The sequence below is a fragment of the Eschrichtius robustus genome, chromosome 21, assembly GCF_028021215.1.
Source record: "Eschrichtius robustus isolate mEscRob2 chromosome 21, mEscRob2.pri, whole genome shotgun sequence".
In the NCBI taxonomy this organism is placed as follows: Eukaryota; Metazoa; Chordata; class Mammalia; order Artiodactyla; family Eschrichtiidae; genus Eschrichtius; species Eschrichtius robustus.
Genome location: NC_090844.1, coordinates 33937723 through 33964159, shown reverse-complemented (window position 1 = coordinate 33964159; position 26437 = coordinate 33937723). Strand labels below are relative to the sequence as shown.

General features: G+C 44.3%; 2 protein-coding genes across 14 annotated transcripts in view; one reads left to right on the top strand and one right to left on the bottom strand.

Annotated features, from left to right (window-relative positions):
• Positions 1 to 2756, top strand: part of SLC20A2 (solute carrier family 20 member 2) — a 108264-nt gene extending 105508 nt beyond the window's left edge. For all 12 annotated transcript variants that reach the window (XM_068532371.1, XM_068532372.1, XM_068532368.1 and 9 more), the window contains one exon: positions 1296 to 2756. In XM_068532371.1, coding sequence (XP_068388472.1) covers positions 1296 to 1460 — 165 coding nt within the window. In that variant the 3' untranslated portion in view covers positions 1461 to 2756. The remainder of the gene's footprint in view (positions 1 to 1295) is intronic.
• A 9758-nt stretch (positions 2757 to 12514) lies between these two features.
• Positions 12515 to 25437, bottom strand: VDAC3 (voltage dependent anion channel 3). Of its 2 annotated transcripts, none has more exons than XM_068532003.1 (9): positions 25254 to 25437; positions 22998 to 23066; positions 22144 to 22193; positions 19013 to 19165; positions 18117 to 18169; positions 16772 to 16999; positions 15079 to 15229; positions 14194 to 14255; positions 12515 to 13044 (listed from the first exon to the last, which is right to left on the bottom strand). In XM_068532003.1, the coding sequence occupies exons 2-9, from the start codon at positions 23062 to 23064 to the stop codon at positions 12966 to 12968; spliced, it is 843 nt and encodes a 280-aa protein (XP_068388104.1). In that variant the 5' UTR covers positions 23065 to 23066; positions 25254 to 25437; the 3' UTR covers positions 12515 to 12965. The 2 variants fall into 2 exon arrangements, with proteins under 2 accessions (XP_068388104.1, XP_068388103.1); XM_068532002.1 differs by having other exon boundaries at positions 14198 to 14255; positions 25254 to 25433.
• Between the last annotated feature and the right edge of the window lie 1000 nt (positions 25438 to 26437).

Below are 26437 nucleotides of genomic sequence, written 5' to 3'. Positions count from 1 at the left end.
TCTCGATTGTCTGGCGTGTGCTAGGAACAGCTAGGCAGGATGATCAGGTTCGTGCAGTACACTGGTTATAGACAAGGGGTTTACATAGAATGATTGTTTTGATGCCCCTTCGATGGGTTGTTCGTTGCTACCTGGACATCTATGGAATCGCTGGTTAATCACAGCTTGGGCTGTCAAAATGTCAGATTAACTGCCTTTAAATATGCTGCTGGTTTTGGTGTTCCAGTTTGCTTCCATCAACAAGTAAAGTGTTGGATTTTATTTTTTCTGTTGACCCCAGAATAGACCCCAGTTGCTCTTTGAACCTCATTGGCCCCTTCTGACTCTGAAGTATTTGTGGGTCAGTAGAGACGAAGCCTGTTTCCTGGAGATCTTCAGGGGCCAAGGGCACCGTCAAGGGCCTGTCTCTGAGCTTCACCAGAGCCTGAGTGAGGTGTGAGATGCTACAGGCTTTGTACTTTCTCATGATTTCCATTTTTAGATACTTAAAGTTGTGGGTCTTTCCCTTGTACATTTTCAGCAAATCACAAAATGAACTGCGAGTGTGCAGAAGAATATCTTAATCCAGGTTAATGTTCTGATTTTCAAGTATCTCTATCATTTTGTGAGGCATGATTGACAGTTTAGATCCAATTATATTTATGCTCCATTTAGTTAATTAATTTTTTAATCAGCTAAAGTACAAGGACTGCAAGGCAGTTGGAGATAGTGGAGAAAACCAGTTTAAGATCAAGAGGCCTCAGTTCTAGTTGTCAACCTGCCGTGATTTACAAATCTCCTCATGCCCCGAACCCTCTGGAAATGTTTTATTCTCTGCAAACTGAGCCACGGGGATTAGATGGATTAGATATTTGCAGAGGTCTCCAGCTCCAACATTTTATGATGCTGTTATTCCAGGAGAAGGATACTTTATTGCCTTTTCCTTGTGTACTTATAGCAGGCTCACGTACTGTAATAAGCAGTATCCTGCCTGGGGAATCTTTAAAATGAGGGCGGTCATTGCTAGTTGATAAAGTGCAGGGGCAATAGAAAACATTTGGTTGGCTATGTTTCCACTCAAATAGAGCAGAATACAGGTGGAAAAGTGCATCAGAACCATATTCTGAATGGAATAATCCTAAAATAATTGTACCTAAAATCTAAAAAGTATTTTAAAAAGCTTTTACCCAATTTAGGGGGAAGAATTGGGAATCCTGTGATGTAGTTGATTTCTGAGATGAGCCATTTAACATCGGTCGAGTGTGTAGACTGTGTCTCGCCTCTGGTTTGACTCTGAAACGCCTGTGCCCCTCCAGGTGGGTTCGGTGGTGGCCGTGGGCTGGATTCGCTCGCGGAAGGCCGTGGACTGGCGCCTCTTCCGGAACATCTTTGTGGCCTGGTTCGTGACTGTGCCCGTAGCGGGGCTGTTCAGTGCTGCTGTCATGGCTCTGCTCGTGTACGGGATCCTTCCGTTCGTGTGACCGGTCCTCTTCCAGCCGGTAAACAAGGGATGGGCCGGGCTGCGTGTGGGCGCTGCGTGCTGTCTCCCGCCAGCGCCTCCACGACCCTCTGTGATGTTCCAAACCACCCTGCCCACCTAGGTGTAGAGTCGTCCTCCAGAGCTAACTTGACTACTGTACATAATCATGTGCACTAAACTGGTATCGTGGTGATATAACATGGTGCGGTTACTTATATATTAAATATATATGGTATACATAGAATAATAAGTAGTGCTATTTCAGACATACTCGAAATGGGAGTGGAGACACTTGCCTAGAATTCGATATTCAACAAATCTTTGTACATACTGATTTCAGTGGCGAATTTTAAGAACCTTTGAAAAGGAAAGTGTAGATTGGAAAATGGTATTTTTTTCCCATTTAATATCCTGTAACGTAAGTGAGATACAGGATGGATGATACCCATTTGGGAAGGTGTACGTGTGTCAGTGTGCTATTGAATACTGGAACAGGAGTTCACAAGTGCTTTCACTGAAGAATTTGTTCATATACTGTGTATTGATTATGTAATATATCATAATTGCTTCTGTAAATACTTAAAACTGTAATTTTTTAATGGTGTGCTTCCCTTATCCTTTTTTGATCAGAGAAGTTTGGAAAGTACCAAAGAAGCAGGGGAATAGTTTGCCAGTATTATATTTTCATACTGTTTGTCTCCCCTTCTCACTAATCCTACCATTAGCCTGGGATGCGGCAGGACCGCCATGCTCTGACCTGCCCTGGGGCAGGGTGTATGGTGAGGCACCAGCCCCCAGCACATGCACGTCCCACTTCCGGTCCCCTTCCCCGCCACCACGCTGCCACCGCTGCCCCGTGCCAGATCTTGGCCCTTCATTGTTGTCAGTGTAGAGAAGGTACGGCGGCGAGGACGCGTGATCGACACTACATATCAAGTCCAGTTTAAATTTCCGCCCCCTCCTCCCCTGCAGCCTGAAGGATGGACCTCTAACCTCAGACACGGAGGCAAGTGCTTTGACATCCTGGAAGCTCAGGACCGGGGAGGGCTGAGCTGTTAGTACACTGGACTTGAGGGTTTCCTTGAGGCCTTCACTAGGTGGAGCAGCGCCATGTTCTGCTGGAGCCCCACCGGCGTCTTCTTTTTCGATAGCGGGAGGAAGTGTGACTAATGCTAGAGCCTGAAACTGTGGAAATGCTGCTAAAACTTTTATATTGACAAACATTTTCTCGGTACTTCATTGTGATTTTTCATTAATCAACCATATTAAATTTATAATAAAAACATGCCCCTCAAAAGTTTGCCTCTGAAGTCTTTTTCTAAATACCTATATAATGTTTCTTATTGAGTTTCCACAAAAATACAAGCTATAATTTGTTTATTTCTATTTTTCAAATACCTTTTTTCTCTTATTTTACTACTAGTACATGTTTGTGTAGAAAATACACGTGAGGGAGAAAAGGAAAGCATGGCCCGCACAGCCCGGCATCCCGAAATTGCCGTGCGTTCACACACACTGAGCCTTCGGTGATGAGATGTCTGCCAGGAGGGCTGGTCCCCCATGGGACCTTTGTTAAAGGGACCGTCACACTCTGCTCGGTCTTGCCGCTTCGCTCTTAAGTCAGCCAGACTCAGGGGAGTTGGGGCCGCAGCTCACACGTCCAGAGCTGAGGACCCAGCGGGAACGCACGTCCTATCTCCTTTCTTGCTCGAGCAGCTCAAGAACCCAGCTCCGTGGAGCATCAGGAGCTTCAGAAGGAAAATCCTCCAGTCTCTGCAGCAGGAGTCCATCTCCTTCTGGAGCCGGGAAGGTAAGAGGTGAGGAGAGCTGGCCAGGTGTAAACAGTTCTTCTCCACAAAGAAACCTGCCCACCCTGATTTTTAAATAGCATTTTAAGCCTTTCATGTCCCTGCTTTTGTTAAAACCATGCATTCAAGAAGTTCTCTTTCCTCCTAAACTTTGTAAGAAAAATAACAGCACGACACAGTGTCAGTTTGCAAGCTGTGTCCTGGGAGAAAGGCTGCTGTCTCAGCCCCGCAGCCAGGGTGGCAGAGGCCCTGGATATGAAGTGGGACAGAGGTCACACCCACACTGGGCCCTCAGTGATTGTCTACAAGAGAATCATTCAAGATCTAGACACATAGACTTAAAGTGAAAGGATGGAGAAAGATACTCCATACAAATGGAAACAAAGACTTTAAGAGAAGACAAGGACATTACATAACGATCAAGGGATTAATCCAAGGTCAATCCAAGAAGATATAACAATTGTAAGTATATATGCACCCAACATAGGCACACCTAAATCCATAGTGCAAATATTAACAAACATAAAGGGAAGAACTGACAGTAACACAATATTCGCAGGGAACTTGAACACCTAACTGACGTCAATGGAGAGATCATCCAGAGGGAAAATCAGTCCAGAAACACTGGCCTTCAGGCCAGTCCATTGCTGTTTATAAAACATTCTATCCCAAAGCAGCAGAATACATACCATTTTCAAGTGCGCATGTAACAAATCTCCAGGATAGATCACATGCTAGGCCACAAATCAATTCACAGTAAATTTAAAAAAATTGAAATCATATCAAGCATCTTTTCTGACCACAACACTGAGACTAGGCAATGACTAAGCTGTGTGCAGAGACAAGCCTTCCCCACTGCCCCTCCCTGCCTGTTACATGACTGGGATGAGGGCAGAGGAGGGATTCCCACCCCCCCCCCCCAGGGGAGGGGATGCCCTATAGTCTTTCCTTTGAGTTAATCAGCCTCTTCCTCTAAAAATGCAAACACTCCTCGGACAAGGGACCCTCCCGCATCCCTGGCACCTTACTGTGACTCTGTCACCAGATGCGCTGTGCAGAGACAGCGGCGTGCAGCTCAGGAGCACCTGGGGACACGGCCTCCCCTTGGGGCAGAGCCTGCATGCAGCACAGGCTGCGGAAGGAGCTCGAGCTCCAGGACAAGGTTCTTGTACTTCATTATCTGCTTTTCCAAATGAACTGGCCTCCTGAGCAAATACGTAAACACATTTGTTCATTTTCTAGAAGATAATTTAAAGAATAAATCTCCCTGTCTCCTCAGAATAAGCTGCACAGTAGAGATTTAAAACCATCTCATCCCTCAGAAAATGGTGAAGTGTAAAGATCTGTGGCATCAGCGAGTTTATTCAGGTACAGAGGGAGACAGGAAAAGGGCGCCTGAGGGAGATTACACAGGGTCTGCGGGGGCCTCACAGGAGGCTGTGTGCAGGCCGCCCCGCCCACTGCCTCCCGGTTCTCCCGGGGGCACCGGGGCGCACGTTCCTCACGGGGCAATGGGACCACACGGGCTGTGAGGGTCCCTGGGACAGTGGCAGGAGAGGGGCCGCTCCGGGCCTGGCCCACAGTAGGGCTCCGTAAACAGGAGCCTGTTCTCCTTCCACTTTTCAAGGATGATTTCCCACAGGAGCGCTCGAAGGGCAGCACTGAATTAGGTGATGAAGAAAAGGAGTGGATTAACCGCGGTTAGCTGAGCGAGGCAAAACTAGAGGCTAAAGAACGGGGAGAATGGCTTCTCTGCAGGCGTGGGGACGCCGGCGGAATGTGGTTAAGCTCTCACGAGGGGATGTAACTCTGTTCTCGGACTGTCACCTTCCTAAATACCTTTACAGCGCATCATCCTTTATTACTGAAAAGACAATGAAACGCCCCTGAAACATATTAAGAAAAAAAATCACCTACACTCCGTCACCCCACCGCCATTCCTTTTGAAACATTGGCCTTTGAAACCTGGAGCTGGCCAGCCACTGGGGAAACTGAGGCACGGGATGAGGAAAAAGTTCAGGCAGCCCAACGGTAACAGGACGGAGCAGCCCCAGGCCTGACTGGATCTCCGTCTGCTCCTGTTCAGCGGCTGTCAGACCGTGTCCACAAATGTGGTCTCTAGATAAAGGACGGTGCCATGGGCAAGAGAGGAAGGGTCAGAGAAGGAACACGATTAAGACCTTGGAAAGGAAGCCCAGGAAAAGGGTGAGAGGGTTATTCTGTTTTTATAAAGAAACACGAGGAATTAAATCTGATTTTAAGTAGGGAATTTCAGACTCAATAAGGGTGAGCAACTGCTCTCAATCTCCAATGCCTGGAACAAAATGAGACCATGAACAGAGCCAGAGCAGGATGGATTTGCTGCCTGTTCCCCAGGGCCTGAAATTCAGAGGTTAAGCCAAACCCGAAATGTAGATTCCAAACTTTGAGTTGGGAGGTGTTGGGGAAGGGAGGGAGGAGGGCAAAAGGAAGGAGACAGACTGACCTCCAGGGCAGAAGGCAGGGACCCCACCCCCGGGCCACCATCTTCCATGGGCAGCGACAACAGCGGCACCCAGTGGGGTCAGATGTGATTGCAGTCATGGCCCTCTTTCCAGAAGTTTTTAAATTGCAGCAGTGAAGTCACCTCATGGAATGTTCATTATGTCATAATTCAAAGAGTTGCTAGAAATGTCAGGAATTATCTGTGCTCCTTTGATGGCCACAGATAACTATGAGTACCTGCCAAAGGAGGACCTCAATCCGGATGCAGAAACTCCAAACCAGGCCCACCCGCCTGACGGCTCACTTTCTTCATTCAGTAAATGACCACTGTGCGCCCATCATGTGCCAAGTGCTGGCCTGGCCACAGGAGGTTAGAGGACAGACGGTAAGAGGACAGAGGACAGAGGGTAAGAGGAGAGAAGGGTAAGAGGACAGAAGGATTGGTCTCTGGGAGCTCATCTTCAGGGGGAGTCGGGAAAGGGAATCTGCCGTAGGATGTGACTGCCGCCGCCGGGGGGAATGTTTCTAGAGGCTAGGAGCCTGGGGAAGGAACGCTTTCATGGAAGAGGCAGAAATTTGGCAAAGACTCCCAGCGCAGAGTGGCAGTGAGAGCACTGGTTCCATTGGGAAATGGCGCCTTTTAGATGCCGGCAGAATAGCAGAGAAGATGCGTCTGACAGGCCGCTCGCAGGAAAGGTCCGGAGAGGCTCAGCCGTCCAGGAAGGAAGACTGGCGCGGTGGGCCGTGAGGGATGAGAAGCAGCTCGAGGGCGAGGAAGGGAGCACACGCCCCTCTCACCGCCAGCCGGGAGCTTGCCTGGCCATCTCTCCGGGGGAGGGAGGGGTAAAAGCGCACACAGCAGGCGCGAACATGCCGGACGTCTCCTCCGTGTGATGGGCCACCGTCAGCATCACACTATAAGGGCCTCTCTGTGCCCTTATATTTTATACTCCCGAGGGAGGGAGTGCGTCTGATTGCTGCACTGGGGAGAATGCCCGGTCGGAGCACAGGCACCCCCCTCCTCCGTGCCACCCAGGCTGGGCAGGCCGGCCCAGCACTGCTGTCACTGTCGCCCCGAGCTAGTGTCAAGTAGCCTTCACAGTGGTGAGGACGAAGCCACCTTGTCCTGACCCGCAGTCTGTTCACAGCCCCAGTGAGGGAAGACGGGAGCTGTTGCCCTTACACTGAGGAGGACAGGCCGGGGCATTCGAAAAAGCTCCTCACTCCAACATACCCCCCAGGGTGTCGAGTTAGAGAATAACCAAGGCTGAGGGCAGAACCTGAACGTCAAGTTTAAGTGGAGGGCAAAAGAACAGTGGTCTTCTGCCCATTTTTGGACTGGGTTGTTTGTTTTTTTGATATTGAGCTGCATGAGCTGCTTGTAAATTTTGGAGATTAAGCCTTTGTCAGTTGCTTCATTTGCAAATATTTTCTCCCATTCTGAGGGTTGTCTTTTGGTCTTGTTTATGGTTTCCTTTGCTGTGCAAAAGCTTTTAAGTTTCATTAGGTCCCACTTGTTTATTTTTGTTTTTATTTCCATTACTCTAGGAGGTGGGTCAAAAAGGATCTTGCTGTGATTTTTGTTATAGAGTGTTCTGCCTATGTTTTCCTCTAAGAGTTTGATAGTGTCTGGCCTTACATTTAGGTCTTTAATCCATTTTGAGTTTATTTTTGTGTATGGTGTTAGGGAGTGTTCTAATTTCATACTTTTACATGTACCTGTCCAGTTTTCCCAGCACCACTTATTGAAGAGGCTGTCTTTTCTCCACTGTATATTCTTGCCTCCTTTATCAAAGATAAGGTGACCATATGTGCCTGGGTTTATCTCTGGGCTTTCTATCCTATTCCATTGATCTATATTTCTGTTTTTGTGCCAGTACCACTGTCTTGATTACTGTAGCTTGGTAGTATAGTCTGAAGTCAGGGAGCCTGATTCCTCCAGCTCCGTTTTTCATTCTCAAGATTGCTTTAGCTATTCGGGGTCTTTTGTGTTTCCATACAAATTAAATAGACATTTCTCCAAAGAAGATATACAGATTGCCAACAAACATGAAAGAATACTCAACATCATTAATTATTAGAGAAATGTAAATCAAAACTACAATGAGATATCATCTCACACTGGTCAGAATGGCCATCATCAAAAAATCTACAAACAATAAATGCTGGAGAGGGTGTGGAGAAAAGGGAACCCTCTTGCACTGTTGGTGGGAATGTAAATTGATACAGCCACTATGGAGAACAGTATGGAGGTTCCTTAAAAAACTAAAAATAGAACTACCACACGACCCAGCAATCCCACTACTGGGCATATACCCTGAGAAAACCATAATTCAAAAAGAGTCATGTACCACAATGTTCATTGCAGCACTATTTACAATAGCCCAGACATGGAAGCAACCTAAGTGTCCATCAACAGGTGAATGGATGAAGAAGATGTGGCACATATATACAATGGAATATTACTCAGCCATAAACAGAAACGAAATTGAGTTATTTGTAGTGAGGTGGATGGACCTAGAGTCTGTCATACAGAGTGAAGTAAGTCAGAAAAACAAATACCGTATGCTAACACATATATATGGAATCTAAGGAAAAAAAAAAAAAAAGTCATGAAGAACCTAGGGGCAAGACGGGAATAAAGGCACAGACCTACTAGAGAATGGACTTGAGGGCATGGGGGGGAAGGGTAAGCTGTGACAAAGTGAGAGAGTGGCATGGACATATATACACTACCAAACGTAAAATAGATAGCTAGTGGGAAGCAGCCGCATAGCACAGGGAGATCAGCTCGGTGCTCTGTGACCACCTAGAGGGGTGGGATAGGGAGGGTGGGAGGGAGGGAGATGTAAGAGGGAGGAGATATGGGGATATACGTATATGTATAACTGATTCACTTTGTTATAAAGCAGAAACTAACACACCATTGTAAAGCAATTATACTCCAATAAAGATGTTAGGGGAAAAAAAAAAAAAAAAGAACAGGGGTGCTGTTTCTAAAGGGGAAGAGGCTGAGGGAACTGACCCAAGAGCACACAGAGCTGCGGGCTTAAAGGGAAGGGGGGCTCCACGTGCATGTGCGTGCAGAGAACACGGCGGGGTGGCCCACAGACAGCCCCGGCTCTCTCAGGGCTCCTTCTGTCCCAGGTTCTAGAACCTGAGCCTGGCCCAGTTGGCAGTGAGCTTGCAAGCACAGACACTTAGTACCTGAATGAAGCTTCAGGACACTGACTGCCCTCTGCCCCCGAGCAGTGATGCTCAGACTGTGATTTTGGATTAGCGATGCACAGTCCCTTGCAGAGGGAATTAATAGTTAAAATACGGTGTGTGAACTTTCATCTCTTCTTACAAAATCTAATAAAAACCTCATGCCTATTAGCTTCTCATCACGAGCAACGTCAACACTTTGCTCAGTGTCCCTGTCTGGGTGACCTTCCCCAGGGGAGCAAGCAGGAACCACTGGTGTTTCTTGCCTTGGCTGACGGCCAGCCTCGCGGACCCTGCGACTGGGGGGCGCGTCCTCTGCCGAGCCCTGAACGCACTCACCACTGCCAGACACGCTGCCTGCTGTGGGCCGCGAGGAGCCCTCTGCCTTTGTCACAATAACATCGATTAGAAGAGCTTGCCCCTGGTTACAGAAATGAGAAATTCACTTTAGAAAACCAGAAAAATTGTAGTAAAGCATAAAACAAATAAAAATTAGTTATGATTCCACCTTCCTGAGGTAATGAACATTAATATTCTGGAGTATTTTCTCCTGTATTTGCATAAACGTTTTTCTTAAATAAAACTGAGATTAGTTTTTTACCTCGCTTTTTCTGTGTAACATTGTGAACAATCCTCAGTGATTCTTACTCCTCAAAAACGTGATTTTTGATGGCTGAGTAATATTCCACGTAATGGACAGACACACCATCATTCCCCATCCATTTCATCATCCCCATCTGAACAGTGATCAATGTGTCTCTGTTATAAAGAACACTGCAGTGAGAAACCCTGTACATCAATGTGTGTGCATCTCTGATGATTTCCTAAAGGCAAATTCCCAGGCATGGAGCCACCAAATCAAAGAACCACCTGACATCAGATGCGTCTAAACCGGAATGTTGGTTCTCTGCTCCCAGGCTGCACTGAAGGGCAAATAAGCTACCCTGAGGGTAAGGCTCAAGAATGAGGATCCCAGCAGGGTCCTGAATGGATAATTTTTCAAATTAAATAAGATCAAATAAATGAGTGGCCACAGGAGTTACAAGGCTAAACTGGAGAGACGGGGGCGGCAGCGGAGGGGGGAATTGCCAGGTGCATTTTACAGGAGAGAAGAGCTGGTACTGAGAATTTCCACATGAGAAACCACAAGGAAGACCTCTGTCCCAGGACCCCTGGCATGGCTTCCTCTCCCGGGCGACTGCACTCCAAGCTGTTTGTGTGAGCGGCCAGCAGATTACATCACGTAGGTGACCAGCACAGGGCCTGGCACAGAGGCTCAAGAAATGTGCTTTCCTTTCTGCTACAATATAATGACGAGGGTACTCAGAACACAGCCCAGCCAGCAATACAGGTCAGTAAAACTGCGGAATAAAGGCTGAACTTCATGTCCCTACGTTCATGTCTGGGTTATTGGATCAACACAAAGTTTGGCTCTTTAGCTCTGTAAGAACACGTCACTTAAAAGGGAGAGCACAAGGAACGAAAAAGCACCGACCTACAGCCATCTCCTTCCCATCTAACTCAGGCCGTTAAGTACAACCAACCTCATCAGGTAAGTAACGAAGCAGTTAACTAGGGGAGCATCTCGGCAGCATTGCCTTGCACCTCCTCATGCCCCAGCCCCATCGTTTCCGTCCGCCGCCCTGAACACCACCGGACTGAAGAGACACGTCCACAGCCGCACCCCTCTAACCCAAGGAGCTCCCGGTGCAGCCGCCGGCCCAGCTCAGCATCCCATCCCCGTTCAGGCTGCACAGAGTTCTCCCTGTAAGATACAGGCGTCAACAACACAGAACGAATTTGTCGTTTACGCCCCTCATTCCCTTTTCCTTTTCTGTTATACTTAATCTCCTGTAATGGTGGTTCAACCCACAAAGACAGTGAGAAGATAAAACTGTATCATGTGGCTGGTATCACAGATACCTTCTGACATAAGAAGTGGTGGTTGGAATTTGGAGTCTAGTAAAGATAAGCTTTGGTGGTGGTAGGGAAATACCTTGCAACACTGAAATTTTCCAAAAGCAATCGTGTCCAGTTGTTTTTAAGATGACTCATTTGGAAGCTGAGCAAGGAACTTGAATAGGCAAATCAGAGAATTATAAATGATTAGTAAACACACGAAAACAGCTCCATCTCACTGGCCATTAGGGAGATGTAATTAAAGCAAGATATCATTTTTCACCTCTAAAACTGGTAAAAATCTTGAAGTCTAGTAACATTCAGCGTTTTTGCGGATATGGGGAAATGGGTACTCTTCACCACCATTGGTAGAAACACAGATTGGTACAAAATTTCTGAAGGGCGATTTTGTACTACTTACCTAATGTGCACAACCTATGACTCAGCAATCTCACTTCCAGAAACCGATCCCGTAGACCTGCACCTCTCATACAACAGCCCCTACTGTACATGTGGCTATTCAATTTTAAAAGTAATTTAAATGAAATAGAACTAAAAACTGAGTTCTTCCACTGACCTACTTACATTTCAAGTGCTCAACAGCTTCGCATGGCTAGTGGCTGCCGTGTGGGGCAGTGCAGACATACCTCACTTTCATCATCACAGAAAGTTCTACTGGGCCATGCTGCCATGGGAATACTCACGGAAGTGGACAAAGATAAACGGACAAAGATATTCAATGCAGCACTCTTTGTAAAGCAGACTGGATACAGGAAAAAGGGGAATAAATAAATGCCACATTTATACAAAAGTATAAAAATAAAAAATATGAGGCATATTTATACAAACAGAAAAAGAGGACTCTGCTGTTAACTTTATAAGTATGTTGCAAGACAAGATACGCATTTTAACATTTTATATATATAGATAGATATTTATGTGATCTCTAAAGACACTGAAAAATATCGCAAGGATATATGCCAAGCTATTAGTGGCAGTGGAAGAAAGAGGGACTGGAGAGAGGAATGGGAATTTTCACTTTTATTTATGTCTACACTGACTGAATCTGTAGCAACCAGCACATATTTTGTTAAAAAAAAAAAAGATTTTCAAAAGGAGCTCTACTCTGAGAAAGATGATTTACCAGTAAGCCCTGAAGACATCACAGTCTACTCATTTCTTTTCTGAACTGCTATTTCCATCCTCTGGCCATGATTCTTCTAGATCTAGTCATCAAAGGCATTGTCCTGAGGCCCGGGGGGGCCACGGATGCACCCTGTCCAGCTGTGACCCCTCCCACCAGCCTCTCCCTGGCAGCGTTTCCCCCAGTTGTACTCTTTCCTTTGCCCTCTTTTCATCCACTCACACGCTCACTCTCCCTCAGCAGCTTTACAAAACTACCAACAGGATATAGTCTCTCATACTGCAACAGGTAGCAAGGACCTCAGCAGATGTGCTTCTAACCCCCCAGAACAAAGTGCACTGTTCGACAACTCGGCCTGACCGCAGAAGAGCAGCAGGAGGGCGGTAAACAAGAGTGGCGGGGACGGGCGGCAGCACAGATGATTCAGACACAAATCCCACAGATGAGTGTTTTCCACAACAAAATCAATCACACCAAATACAAGAAACCAGCACTGGCAAGTGAGATGAGCAATTATGTTCCAAATGTGATGGGTTTATTTTATTTTACTCTGATGCAAAACGAAAGATTCCACTGCCGCACAGAGGCCAATATATTACAAGGTCATGGAAAAGTGGTGTGGGACATGCAGGACGTGATGGACAACTGGAGGGTCGGGTCATCTCTTCTGTAACGTGACACTACACTGTCGCTGAGCAACACACTGAAAATAACACTGCGGAACCGAACTGAAATGTGGCACAAATGTGACAACTTCTGGGCATGCCTTCAAGCACACCTCCCTTAGGCTGGACTCGATATCTAGGCTTCAGTGTGAGGAGGATTACAATTCTTTGGAAAAATAAAAAGTTCACACTTTTGAAATTTCACAGAAGAATTTTAAGGCCAAAACATAGTGGGTTCATTTCTCTTCACCTCCAGGGACAAAGCTGATGCTTATTCAAAACCACATTAAGCTTCTAGTTCAAATCCCAGCCCGACCTTGTGCCCTCCTGCATTGAAGTTCTTTCCATCGATTAGAGCTGACAGGGTCAGTTTCACTCCTAGGAAGAAGCAAACACCACAGTCACTTGTAACAAGCGTTACCATCAGATCTGCATTTCCTAGAAGCAACGGGTGGAGTCAGTGGCATGGGTTACAGCTGGCTATGGGATCACATCTGTTACTCACGCGACGCCAGGTTATCCACAGCCACCCGATCTGTAAAGCACAGTCACGGCACACTTTATTTGGCGTTCAGGGTTAAGAATGATGAGTGATCAACCAAACTCACAAGCCACAGTAACCAAGTTATTATTAGGAATACAGTAAGTCCCCTACATACAAACCTCCAAGTTGTGAACTTTCAAAGATGCGAACGTGTGTTCACATGTCCAGTCACGTAAGTTAGTTCATGTGTCTGGCATACACTGTCACATGTGTGCATCCTCTACAAGTGGTTGTGCTTTTGTGTACTTTACTGTACTGTATAGAATACAGTAGTACGGTATCTCTATTTCAAGCCCAGGATGTCCAGAAGCAAGCATAAAAGCAGTGGTGATGTAGCTGGTACAGTACTACCCAGACATCACTGGATCATTTCTTCAAGAGGGTAGACAGAATTGAATCCAACAAGGAGCCAGAACCTGTGCCATCAACATCAGCCATGAGTGAAGCTGCAGCTTGCCTTCCGTCTCCTATTGCTGACGATCCTTCAGCTCTACCACCTCCCACCTCCTCTCCCTCCTCCAGTCAGTAACGCTTCTTGCCTGTCCACTCGATGCCAGCCCCTGTGTGCCAGCTGTTGTACTGTACTACTGTACTTTTTAAGGTAGTGCACTGTAAGATTAAAAATGTTTTATTTGTTGTGCTTGTTTTTTTATGTATTATTTGTGTGAAAAGTATTATAAACCTATTACAGTACAGTACTATATAGCCAATTGTGTTAGCTGGGTACCTAGGCTAACTCTGTTGGACCTACGAACAAATTGGACTTACAAACGCGCTCTTGGAATGGAACTCGTTCATATGTAGGGAACTTACTGTACAAAAACATTTTTTTAAACAAAAGTGCTTAATCTGTTTTACTTCGAACAACCAAATGTTACAAAACGGTCTGAATCAACCTAAAGTGATTGCAGGTTGTCTGTAGGTTATTTTCATTATTCCTCCATCACCTTCTACCCCAAGCCCATAGTTATTCACTCCTTTACTCACCTGGTCGAAGGGTCTGAGTATAACCCAGTCCAATCAGGCTGGCATTATTCACTTTAGCCTAAGATTAGGAGATGAAATAGAAACAGTTAGAAAACAATCAATTTCATATATAAGTCCAACACAACCACTCCATGCATCAGATTTCCAAAGCTGAAACATCTTAGGACCAATCCAGAATTAGTAAAACTGAAAACTTAATTAATAAAAGATAAATGTTTTAAGAAGTCAGTAGGGGACAGAGGGGACCTTGAAAATGCATGCTTAAAGGCCTCGAGCAAAATTTTAAAACACTGTGCAGCCAAACATCCCTCCTGTGAACTGAATTCTTTTGAGTTACCAGTTTTACAACCTCTGACAGTGGTAAGAGCATGAACTCTGGTGACAGACAGATCTGGGATCAAATCTTGGCACTGTCTCTTATTGTGTGACCTTGGGCAAGTTACCTGACCTCTCTAAGTCTCAGCTCCCTCATCTATAAAATGGGGATGAGGGTAATACTACTCACCAAATAGAGTAGTTGTGAGGGTTAAATGAGATAATACACATAAAGTCTTAGCACGAGACCTGAAATTTAAGAGCTCAATTAGTGTTATTAGCAAGAATTACCAATGGCAACAGGAATAGTAATCGAAACCCAGAAACTTATAGATAGGAAAATTTTGAGGCCAAAGAGATAAAATGACTTGAGAAGGTCAGACAACAAATACAGGAGGAACTAAGATTAGAACCCACAGTTCCTGACTTCAGGTGTATGCTCTTTTCACTACACAGTGACTAGCTCAAAGTCAATAAAGAACATGCAAACTACAACCACATCACAGCATCCATTTACGACTTAGACGAAACCCTAAGAGCAGACCCAATCTGCAGCACATTCTTACACATAGAGAAGTTCTACAATCCAGCCTGTACTTAGCGGCGATGCCGAAACGGGTGTTGTTACTGCCAGCCGTCCACGCGAGGTTTATTGATGTTTCGATCTTCTCGTTCACCTTCTGGTAGATCGACCCCCCAAATTCAGTGCCATCGTTCCTGTTTTCACAGCATAAGAAAAGTCATAAATATCTAGTTTGTTACAATATGGAAACAAATTCTAAGACTATCTAAATCAGGGTCTTATTTTACAGCTACAGACTTCAGCAAACTTCTAGCATAACTGACTTCCAAACAAAACAGTTATGTAATTTATAACCACCTAATTAAAGCATAGTAACATCTGACTCATTTACTTGGCTCTTCCACGTGATATGAATTTCTTAGACACAATTCAATTATGCACAAAGGCAGACACCTCAAGTAAATGTGATCTGTATGTCTCTGAGATGTTCACAGTATTTAGAAACTTCAAAGTAGAGTTACATAAAGATTCTGTGAAAAAAAATATATAGTGCTACAAGCCAATTCTGGATTTCACTGAAAACACAGTCTTCGCATTAGAAAGCGCCCCCATACAATAGCTACAGTGCATGGCCCCAGGGAAGCACGCAACGTATTCCTTCAGAGCACCCCAGAAGTCAGTCCCTGAGTTTTCATAATACTGTTTCATCAATTTCAATGCCTCTTTCTACACCACTAGTGACTTTATTTTAGTCACCATAAGTGGAATAGAGTGTCTAGTGGAAAGCAATCTGCAACACTTCAAAAACACAGAGCTGATCCTCTGCTTTTCTACCTGGGACAGCAGCAGTGCCCAGTAGGCCAAGACATAAAATACAGCTTAAAAGTTCAAATTCAGGGCTTCTCTCGTGGCACAGTGGTTGAGAATCTGCCTGCCAACGCAGGGGGCACGGGTTCGAGCCCTGGTCTGGGAAGATCCCACATGCCGCAGAGCAACTAGGCCCGTGAGCCACAACTACTGAGCCTGCGCGTCTGGAGCCTGTGCTCCGCAACAAGAGAGGCCGCGATAGTGAGAGGCCCGCGCACCGCGATGAAGAGAGTGGCCCCCGCTCGCCGCAACTGGAGAAAGCCCTCGCACAGAAACGAAGACCCGACCAAGCCAAAGGAGCAGTCGTCATTTAGAAAAAAAAAAAAAAAGTTCAAATTCATGTAACCAACAGGCTGCAGCCTACAGACTTGAACCCAGGACTGCTCTGAGGACTTCCGCTACTTCTGAATACAACCCAGGTAACTGGGTTCTGACCAGGGTACCTGAAAACCTCCACAGAATTACACCGGGGATGTTCCAGGACGCTCAGATCAACTAGGGGGCTGTTCATGATCCTAACAGACCTGCTTCTAGAAACTGCCAAGATGAACAGGGAACCAGAGGGAGCAGGAACGCCTCCAAAGGATCCCTTCTATCAGGAGGTGACCGCTGCCCCGGGCTCCCTCCATCCCAGTGGCTGGGGTACAGGCTCAGAGGCCAGCAGCCGCCAGCAGCACAGCACTAGCACCAAGTGCACTAAGCTCTGCAGCGCTTTGCCGACCGTGCAGCACAGTGAGGCTGGAGTCCACCAAGGCATGACTGCACGCACGCGCCACCCCCTCCCAACCTTCTCAACATGCTAATGGCTACCACCCTTCTGCGCGACCGTGCCGGCGCTAAAGGAGGAGCTCTCAACTATGAACACTCACACGTGAGTGTGCAGCTGGAAGTCTGCAGCCTTGTAACCCAGGGCGAAATTATTCTGTGACAGTTTGGATTTGGCTGTGTCAAAACTCATCTGATAGCCAGCAAGCCAACCTTCAATGGCCAACACAGCCCAGCCATAGATGGTTGGTCCAGAAAAATCTATATCAACATTACTGCCAAGACTGAAACAATCCCGTTTATAGGAGGCCTTCAATTTCCCACTCTTCTTTCTGTAAAAAACAACAAACAAAAACAACACAATGAAAACAGCACAAGTTTTCACTGCTGTCCAGAAATCTTTAGAGTAAGATCCCTCCTCTCCCACAATGTAAATACTGTTTTGGCAGGTGGCACATATACAGTAAAAATGTTTCAAATGACAGCTCTACAAATGTAATTTTGTTAGGATTAGAAATACATATACTATTTTTTACCTATTCCTCACTGTAAGTTCAAATGAATAGGATATTTCATGATTAATTTCATGAAAGCATAAGTATAAAAAGGTGTAAGATATTTCAGTACCAAATTAATAATCTGAATGTGTATGTATACAGACACACAAGAAACCAAATTTCTTTAAATGTTTCCAAATGCTACAAAAGGTAACGCCCAACAAACTTCTAAACTATTAACCTGTCATAGAGAGAAGTGTACTTTTTTTTTTAATAAGCATATTTATTTTCCTTAGGCCAGTGTTTTCTCCCTGGACAATGTTAGATGGATGGAACAGAACTGTACATTTTTGAAGGACAATACTGAAAACACGAAATCAGTTCTTAATAGTCCTGCGCTTGTCCTGAAGACAACACAGGTGTGTAGCAGAAAGGACACGCCTGCTGTTACACTGGAGGAGAAATGCCACGTGGCCCCCATCAAGCACCTGTCCTTTAGAGAGAGGCAGGTAGGAAACAACATAATCCCCATTTTTCAGATGAAAAAACTGAGTCAGAGAAGTTGGGGGATTTATAAAGGCTAAGAAATCAAGTAAGCAGAACTATTCTTTGCAGTGTTCTGGTGCCAGGAGACTACACTCTTCTCTTAAGATGTTAACTTCTAAAAAAAAAAAAGATGTTAACTTCTCAGCAAGACATCACATCCATGAATCTTCAGGACAGCTTAAAAAATATCTCGTCTCAGACCCCTCTAGCTCCTAAATTTTTTCTACTATGTGCCTCTTTGAGTGTCACATAGGGAGTGTCCTCAGGGAGGGTCCCTCCCTCTCTCCTGCACACACAGGTCTCTGTGCCCCTCACCTCCAGAGCTCCTCCTGCAGTTCCCTGCCCTAGACCTCTCTATCCCTTCAAGCCACAAGACCATTTCAGAAAATGGGGTTGGGATAATTACCCTGTGTTCGGTACAAATATGGTATCAAGAGTCAGTTTCAACCCTTCAGCCAACTGAAAAATAAAGATTTCAAATTAACAATCAGCTATTTTTAATTCTTTTCTTGACTTGAAAAACCAATTCTAAAGTTTTCTCTAACTTCCTCTCTAACAAACAAGAAAGTCATTAAAGAAAGCCAAATATTAAATGATTTAATAAATTGCCTCTTCTTCCTTCCCTGCCCCCTATCCCACTCCCCTCACCCCCAGGCTTCATCATGATTCTCTCACCCAAAAAAAGGCTAAAACATATAGGTCAAATCCTGTTACAGCCAATAATGTAAATTAGAGTACAAAACCACAAAATCCCAATACAGCAAAATAACTGTGATATCCTCTTGAAATTATTATAACTGGACATTTAACAAGCCAACCTAAGTAATTTATTTAGCTATACATACATACGCATTATCTATATATGGTGATGTGCAAATAAACATACTTCAAAAAATAGTGCCCTGAATGTAGCAGGCACTTGACAAATAACTGCTGAAAGATTTTCTCTTTGAAAACATTAAAGAATTTTAGAAACATTTTTCTGTGGAGTCAATTTTGCAATGATTAAAAAACAAAATTAAATTACATCACTACAAATAGCTTGGTCTACTCAGGAGAGGCTCAGCTGTATAACAGTAAGTATTATAGAACTGGTCAGAACAAAAGATATCATAATTATGTATGCAGCAACAAAACCTTACTTTCTAAAAACATAAAACATACCACAGAAGGCCACATGCAGAGAAAAAATACGAAAACTAGACAGGGTGCAAGATCTCATTCAGATTATATTTGGGATTTGTTCATCATTTTATCCCCAAGATAACTTTACCCTACAGATAACTTTCAACGCTCTCTTACCTTATTCTCCAAAGAGATTTCTGTCCCAAGAGTATTGTCTGTGTTCCACTTTTGGGTGAAGGTCAGTCCATAGTTACAAATCTTGTATTTGGTCTCTAGGTTGCCTGATGCTTTCCCTGTATCAGTGTAAGCATGACCAGAAGTAGAAAATTCCTGGTAAGAAAAAATAATTACTTTAAAATCAGCTCATCAGATAGAAAATATTCATTCCAGAAAGTAATGTTCAATGTAGCAGAAACCAACACAACTTACTTTTTACCACAGCCCTACTCTGCAGCAACTTATTTCCTGCTTTCCTTCCTTCTTTCCAATCTCTAAATATTTTAACCAGTCTTGCATCTTCCCATTACTCCACCTCTCTTACTGATATTTCTGTGCCATATACTCTCTTACTAAATGGGAATCTCTCTTTTAAAAGAAAAATATCTTTACTGAAAATAAATGCCTTTTCTAAAAAGACAAAAATATTGAATCTTAAATATGTACTTTCATGACATGAAAAAGACTATCAGTTCTCTATCATACCTTTTGAACTATTAGTTAACTTTAAAGTCCTTAAAAATCCCCAAACACTAGAAGCCCTAGATTGCCCCCTTTTAATAGGGCCAGAACTTTATTGCATTAAAAAGCCTTATTTTTATTGTGGTGAAATACACTTAACATAAAATTTACCATTTTAACCATTTTTATGTGTACAGTTCACTGGCATTAAGTACATTCACACTGTTATAAAAACTTTATTGCTTTTGTCCACAAAACTATCTGTAAGACTATCAGCATAAACAATTTCAATAATTGAAAATACCCATTTTTCACAAGAAAATGGAATGTTGTAACTTATCCCTCTTCCCTGTCAAATAGTTACTATGAATGCCTTAAAATATATCCTCCTCCCAGTTAGGTGTCCCTCAGTCAGATGACAATAAGCAATTAGAAATAGATCTCCTTCTGGGGGAAGCACTCAACACCTGTCACTGTCAATCTATGAACTGTCAAGAAAAAACATTTCTGACTGGCCCTGTTTTTAAAGAACATTTCTGAAATATTGCCAACAGTAATGAAACCCCGCCAACCCTGCCCCCTAACGCTCGTTCTACAGGCTGATGAAACAACTGGGAAACTGTGATCTGTTTATCTACACCACGCAGAAAGTTTTCAAAGAGAATATCACACTGCACACTAGGGGCAAGGCCTTGGTAAAACACGATAAAATGCTCGTCATGTTTAATAGTTCACATCACTTTCTTTTAGTAGATCCAGCTACCTAGTGTTTTATTTTTCACATTTACCTTTCATAAACTTGCAAGTATAGCAAATATAAACCTTAATTTTGGTGCAAAAAATAAAGGTAAAAGAGTATTTAGTCTATATTTCTTTCTTATCATCATTTCTTAGTCTGAAGCTCTGTCAAAAATCTAAAATGCCAGAGGTACAAATCTCAAAGAAAAGGCTAGAATTTTCCTAAGTTGAGTTCCAGGCTCACAATTGCTTCAGTTTTTGTCTAATTTCATAATTAGCTCAAACAGTGCAAAATATATTTATAACATGCACATAACATCTATGGTTCTGCATTAAATGCTGGTATGCAACAAAACAATCATGAAAATGTTACTGTTACAGATGGCATATCATAAAAATACCAAGATACGATCGAGAAAATTTGGAGCAGTGGATGAAATTTACCCTAAATCAGTACCAGAGAACAAAAGCAGCCATAAAAACAAGCACACAAATATACTGTTTTTCTTACCATCTGAATGAATATTCACACACAACAGCAGCATGAAAGGGAGATAAAATTTTAGTTGTTGATTTTTGCAACACAAACCTACCTTGAGCAAATTCTGAGGTACTAATCAAAATGAGTATAATTTTTCTATTTTAATAGACGAGATAACAAAATCCCATCCTAGTAGGGTAGCTGCATACATATTTATTTACTACTAGAAAACCCAGGGAAAGAATAATAGTGACAAACCAGGACTATATGAAGCCTAAGACAAAGTACCATAAATACTCCACATGCTTCTTGCCCTTCTAATTAAATCATTATATCCAGAAATAAAATTTACGCTGGTTTGAATAGGTAAATACCAAACAAAAAAGATGCAGCCAATAAAGAGAAATCAGAGAATAAGGTGAAGGTAGAGTTGATCTATTTGCTGAGACTTACTTAAAGAAAGCTCTGGTTAGTGACGCTCTGATAATACACTGATATGTCCTTTACCATATTCTTAACTTCCAGTAAAAAAGACTTTATGAACATTAATAAAAACTGTAGACTAATCTTCTACATGCATTTCTACATTTGTTTCAACTAATCGCGAAGGGACAGAGACTAAAATTAATTTGTTTTTGTAAAAGGGCAACAAAATTTGCATGAACCCAATACAAGGGAAGCAAAGATTTTAGTGTCCATATACATATTCATGAAAGTATAAAGATATGGCACGGGTCAAAAAAAAAATACATATATATACATACATATGTATACATATATTCTGTATCTTCTGAGAATAAGACTCAGAATACTCTTATTATGACAAACACAAAGGGTCTTCCCCTAAATTTAACCTGACTGTCCTTGGGCTCAAGTGGCTGAGCGGCTCACTGAAATCTGAGAGCAGGACAAAGCTGTAGGGAAGACAGCATAGCACCAAAAGTATGCCAGTTCAAGTAACTTGACTACACAATGATTTTTAAACAGGTTCCTTTAAGTTAATTATGCTACATCTATTAAAAATATATTAAGGGCCTTCCCTGGTGGCACAGTGGTTGAGAATCCGCCTGCCAATGCAGGGGACACGGGTTCGAGCCCTGGTCCGGGAAGATCCCACATGCCGTGGAGCAGCTAAGCCCGTGCGCCACAACTACTGAGCCTGCGCTCTAGAGCCCATGAGCCACGACTACTGAGCCCGCGTGCCATAACTACTGAAGCCCACGCACCTAGAGCCCGTGCTCCGCAACAAGAGAAGCCACCACGAGGATAAGCCCGCGCACCACAACGAAGAGTAGCCCCCGCTCGCTGCAACTAGAGAAAGCCCGCGCGCAACAACGAAGACCCAACGCAGCCAAAAATAAAATTAATTAATTAATTAATTAAAAAATGTATATATATATTAAGTACTTACCACTCCACTACATGACTTGGTTCTCAGATCTATTTTGACCATGCCAAATCCTACACACACACACAAAAAAACATTAATGTACAAAATGTGACATGCACTCCAGTGTCTGCAACTTAGAAATTACGAAAATAGTCCACAGTACATTCCATATGGAAAATACTCAGTATTCTTGTTAGGTGAGAGTTCCACAAGGAATTGAATTATAACAAAATAATTTAAATTTAATTTTTAAGTCCCTCAAAATAATAAAGACATATTTTGAAAATATAAGTTAAAAAAACAAATGGATGAAAGGAATGTGTACTATTTTAAGAACCAAAATTATCAGAAATTATGCTGATATATATATACAAGCTTAAAATATATAATTAACATTACTAGTTAATAAAACATCAAATGTGTACACCACAAAAAATTAAAAATGTAAAGACTCAATTTTTAAAACTAAAAATAAATGTCCACTTGCTTTCAAACACTGTATGTTCCTCCAAAGAAGTCAAAAGCTGAAAACACTGCCATTATTTGGAGGAGGAAAACTACACCCCCTACGTTAGCTGTCCCCAGGGCTAACCAAAGGAGGCACACATATTAGATTTAAATGACTTCACCCAACAGATAATATTAAATACGCAAATGCTATGTATGTGTTAATGTACACAACAGCTTTTAATGCTTGTGGGACTCTACCTCTAAAAACAGAAGTCTAGTAACCTGCTAATGGTGATCCCCTTAAATCTTGTAAAATAGATTAATGCTGACTTAACCTCATTTTACTAAGCACAGTATCTCCCATATAGTAGGCATTCAGTACTAATGCCTACCCCCAAATTGGCAATTCACAATAGCATACTTACCATATCCTTTGTTGAAGACATCCTTGGCAGCCTTTCCTAGGTCACAGTAAGTCGGTGTGTTACACATATCTTATAAAGAAAAATGAGGACAAGGGAATAGAAGTAACTATTTAGTATTTATTCACTGTTCAACTGGTTAGTTCTGTGAGAAGAGGTATACAGTTTTTTCTTCCTTTGCGTCATTAATGCTTATGCCCTAATGCAAGCCAAGTTAAGAGAAAGCATGCTGCTCCTTTAAAAAGAGCTTCCCAGAATGCTAGAGAATAAAAGGGTTTTTCATGAGATACACAAAGGTCATCTTTCTGATTGCATTGCAAAGAAAAGAAATTTCTCCCAGGCTGAAGGAGATGCTCTGTTAAACTGGACTTTTACTTTTTAAAAAAATGCAAAAATGTACATTAGAAAAACATTTCTTGGGCTGTTATAAAGCCAAAGAGCTGTGTAAGATGTCAAGGTAAATTTTCTGAGGATCTGTAAAACAGATGCAATTAAACATCTTCAGGGTTACCGTTTTTGCCACTCTGACATTCAGTTCTTAAGAATTACCACACTAATTGAAATGTATTCACCCAGAGTATGCCCTCTCTCAAAACTCTTCTTAAAATAAAGTGCTATAATCTTACCTAGTAACCAGATATAGGACAGGGTCTACCTGCAGCAGTCTGCTCCCCCAAATCGGTATACACTCTAAAGTTACAGCCTTCAAAACCCAAGAGGCTTGACTTTTCATCTTGCCTACTTAGCATTCGGCCAGCCTTTCTACTGCCAAGATGACCCTCACATCAAAATCTCAGGCCTATCGACACTGCTGAACATACCATTCCTTTGCCCTCTGCACGACGGGAAACCTCTTCCTGCAGCAGCCTCAAAAGCCACATCCAACCAGTCGTAGAACCCCCTCAAGCAACCCCTCTGGCCCCATTACTACACCAGAAACATCCAGAGCACCAGCTAGCCCTTGCAATTACTATGCCTGAATCACCTACACAACCGAAGCTATTTATTTCTATTTGGCTGAGCTCTTAGTCTGCCCTTCTGCTAAGTTTCTGCCTATCCCACCACACCTGAACACAACACACACTTTATGGTGCACTTCGTAATTGTGAATTCACTTAAAATTTGTCCCTTAACCTAAACCTGTCAAATATGACAGATATTAGGATATGTTAAGAGAACGGAGTATTAAAATATATATAAAGTTAAGAAGAAAGAGTAAAGGTGAAAGGAGATAAATGTACTGACTCATAGCATCGTAAAGCTTTGTTCTAAGCCACAAGGTTTCATAGTTCACTCCCAGAGCAAGTGATTTACAATTCAGTCCTTTGTGTTCAAAGGATCAATTTTAGGCTTTTTACACATTGCCAACTGCAATCTGATATTACTCTTTATGATCACAACCGATGCCGGTATCTGTTGAAATGTTTCCCGAAGTTCAGTCTAAAAAGCAGGCACTACGTATTCAAATAGAAATGTTAAGGCTTTACAGTCTGGTTTTTTATCTACCGACAAGAAAAAAGATACACTTAAATGTTTAGAAACATCCATCCAGGGACCCATTACAGTCTTTTAGCATTTTGCTTCTTTTTCAAAACCACTTGCCAGACACTTTGCAAAAGTCACGTACGGGGTTGGACCTCAATTTTGCCTAGTTCAAGCTTACTTTTTCAGGCCCAGGATCCTGATGGGAAGTGCACTGCTGGTATGATCAAGCAAAAACTCGAGAAGCCCCAGAGACGTCACGTTTCGCACATTTCCATGACTCCAAATGCACTTGTCCGTGGGCACGCACAGCGCCCCGGGGTTGCAGGAGCCGCAGTCGGGGGATGTGGGGTGGCGGGTTAGTTATAACCCAGCTTCACACGATTACTAACGCGACCGTCAGCTCGCCTCGTCCCTTGAAGGTGCACGTTCAGCATCCTCCCCTCGGCGGCAGGGAGTGGAAGAGCCCCCCTGATGCTGGACTCCAATGCCGGGGAGGAAGCCGGGGGCGGGGGTGGGTTCGGGGTTCCAGGACCCTACTTCCCTCGAAACCAACCTCCCGTCCGACCTGACGCCCGGAGAGTCCTGGGTGCCGGCCGGGCGCGAGCAGGTGGCGGCGCGGCGGTCCATAACCCGAGGGGCCGGTTCCCGCCGCCCCCACCAGCGGGCCCGCGCCCCGTTAGGCGGCCCTTCCTCCCGCGGGGCCCTGCCGCTCGCCGCCCCGCCCCCGCCCCCGCCCCCGCCCGGCCGCCGGCCCGCGGCCCCGGCTCGCCTCACCTCCGACGGGAGGACCTGTCCGCTCAGCCAGGAAGGCCCGCCCGCTCCGCTAGGGCACCGAAGAAGGTCTTCTTCAGAGCAACGCCGTCCGCGCCTGCGCGGCCCCACGCCCGCGGTCTTCTTCAGAGCAACGCCGTCGGCGCCTGCGCGCCCCGAGCCCCGCGTCGCGGCTGCGCCGGAGTGTCGCGCCGGGGTCGCGCGCGGCAGGCCCGAGGCGGACCGACACCGCCAACCGTCCGAGTGCGCGCGTGCGCGGCAGGGCCCGGCGCGCAGGGAAGGGCGGGGGTGGACGTGGGGCGCGCAGGCCGGCGGACCGCACCTTTGTCCGCAAGGGGCCCGCTCTCGCGAGAAGGCGCGAAGGCTACTAGTTACCTTTGCCAGGGGAGGGGCCGCGGCGGTGGATGCGGCGGTACCAGCCACTCCGCAGTGGATGCTGGCACAGCCGACCCCGGCGTCTCCTTCTCTGGCGGATGCCTGGCCGATCTGTATGGGGATTTCGTCTCAGGGTGACTAAAATTCAAGAATGTGGCCCTTAGGTCATCTCATCTTAAGGATGAGGAAAATAGGTCCCGAGGGGGTAAGTGACGTGACTTAGTCAAGGTGACACAGGGTAAATGATAATTCAAAGGCAGAGAGGAGATGGAGGCGGGAAAGCTCTCCTTCAGAGACGAACTGCAGCTCATAAGTGTAGAAGAAATTATAGAAATAGGAAATCACCACTTTGGAGCCACCAATAACTGATTCAAGCAAAATTCATCAATAGATGCTGGACGGTTGAGGATATTCATACAGTTCCAAAGTGTCATCCCACAGGTTACTTAGTGAAGAGAAAAGGGTACCTTCACATCAAAGAAGTCACCCTCAACCGAGTGATCAATCTTAACATCACCAGGGATGGTACAGACTGACATCACATGCTCATTCTTGCCAAAAAAGTGACTTCTCTCTATTCACAAGGAAACAATCAGACAAATCCAAATTGAGGGACATGCTGCAAAACAACCACCTGGTCTCTTCGAAACTGTAAATTTCATGAAATATTAAGAAAAAGGCTAGTGAACTGTTCTAGATTAAAGGAGACAAAGATATGACTCCAAGAGCAATGTGATCCTAAATTGCACCCAGGATCAAAAAACAAAAAGCATCTATTGAGGATCATTCTTGGGTCAACTGAGAAAACTTGA

Coding starts and splice junctions, on each gene's coding strand:
- VDAC3 (XM_068532002.1), bottom strand. CDS start 23,064: ATGTGTAACACACCGACTTACTGTGACCTAGGAAAGGCTGCCAAGGAT. Junction 22,194..22,997: donor TGTCTTCAACAAAGGATATG/GTAAGTATGCTA, acceptor GTGTGTGTGTAG/GATTTGGCATGGTCAAAATA. Junction 15,230..16,771: donor TTCCAGCTGCACACTCACGT/GTGAGTGTTCAT, acceptor CTGTGAAAACAG/GAACGATGGCACTGAATTTG.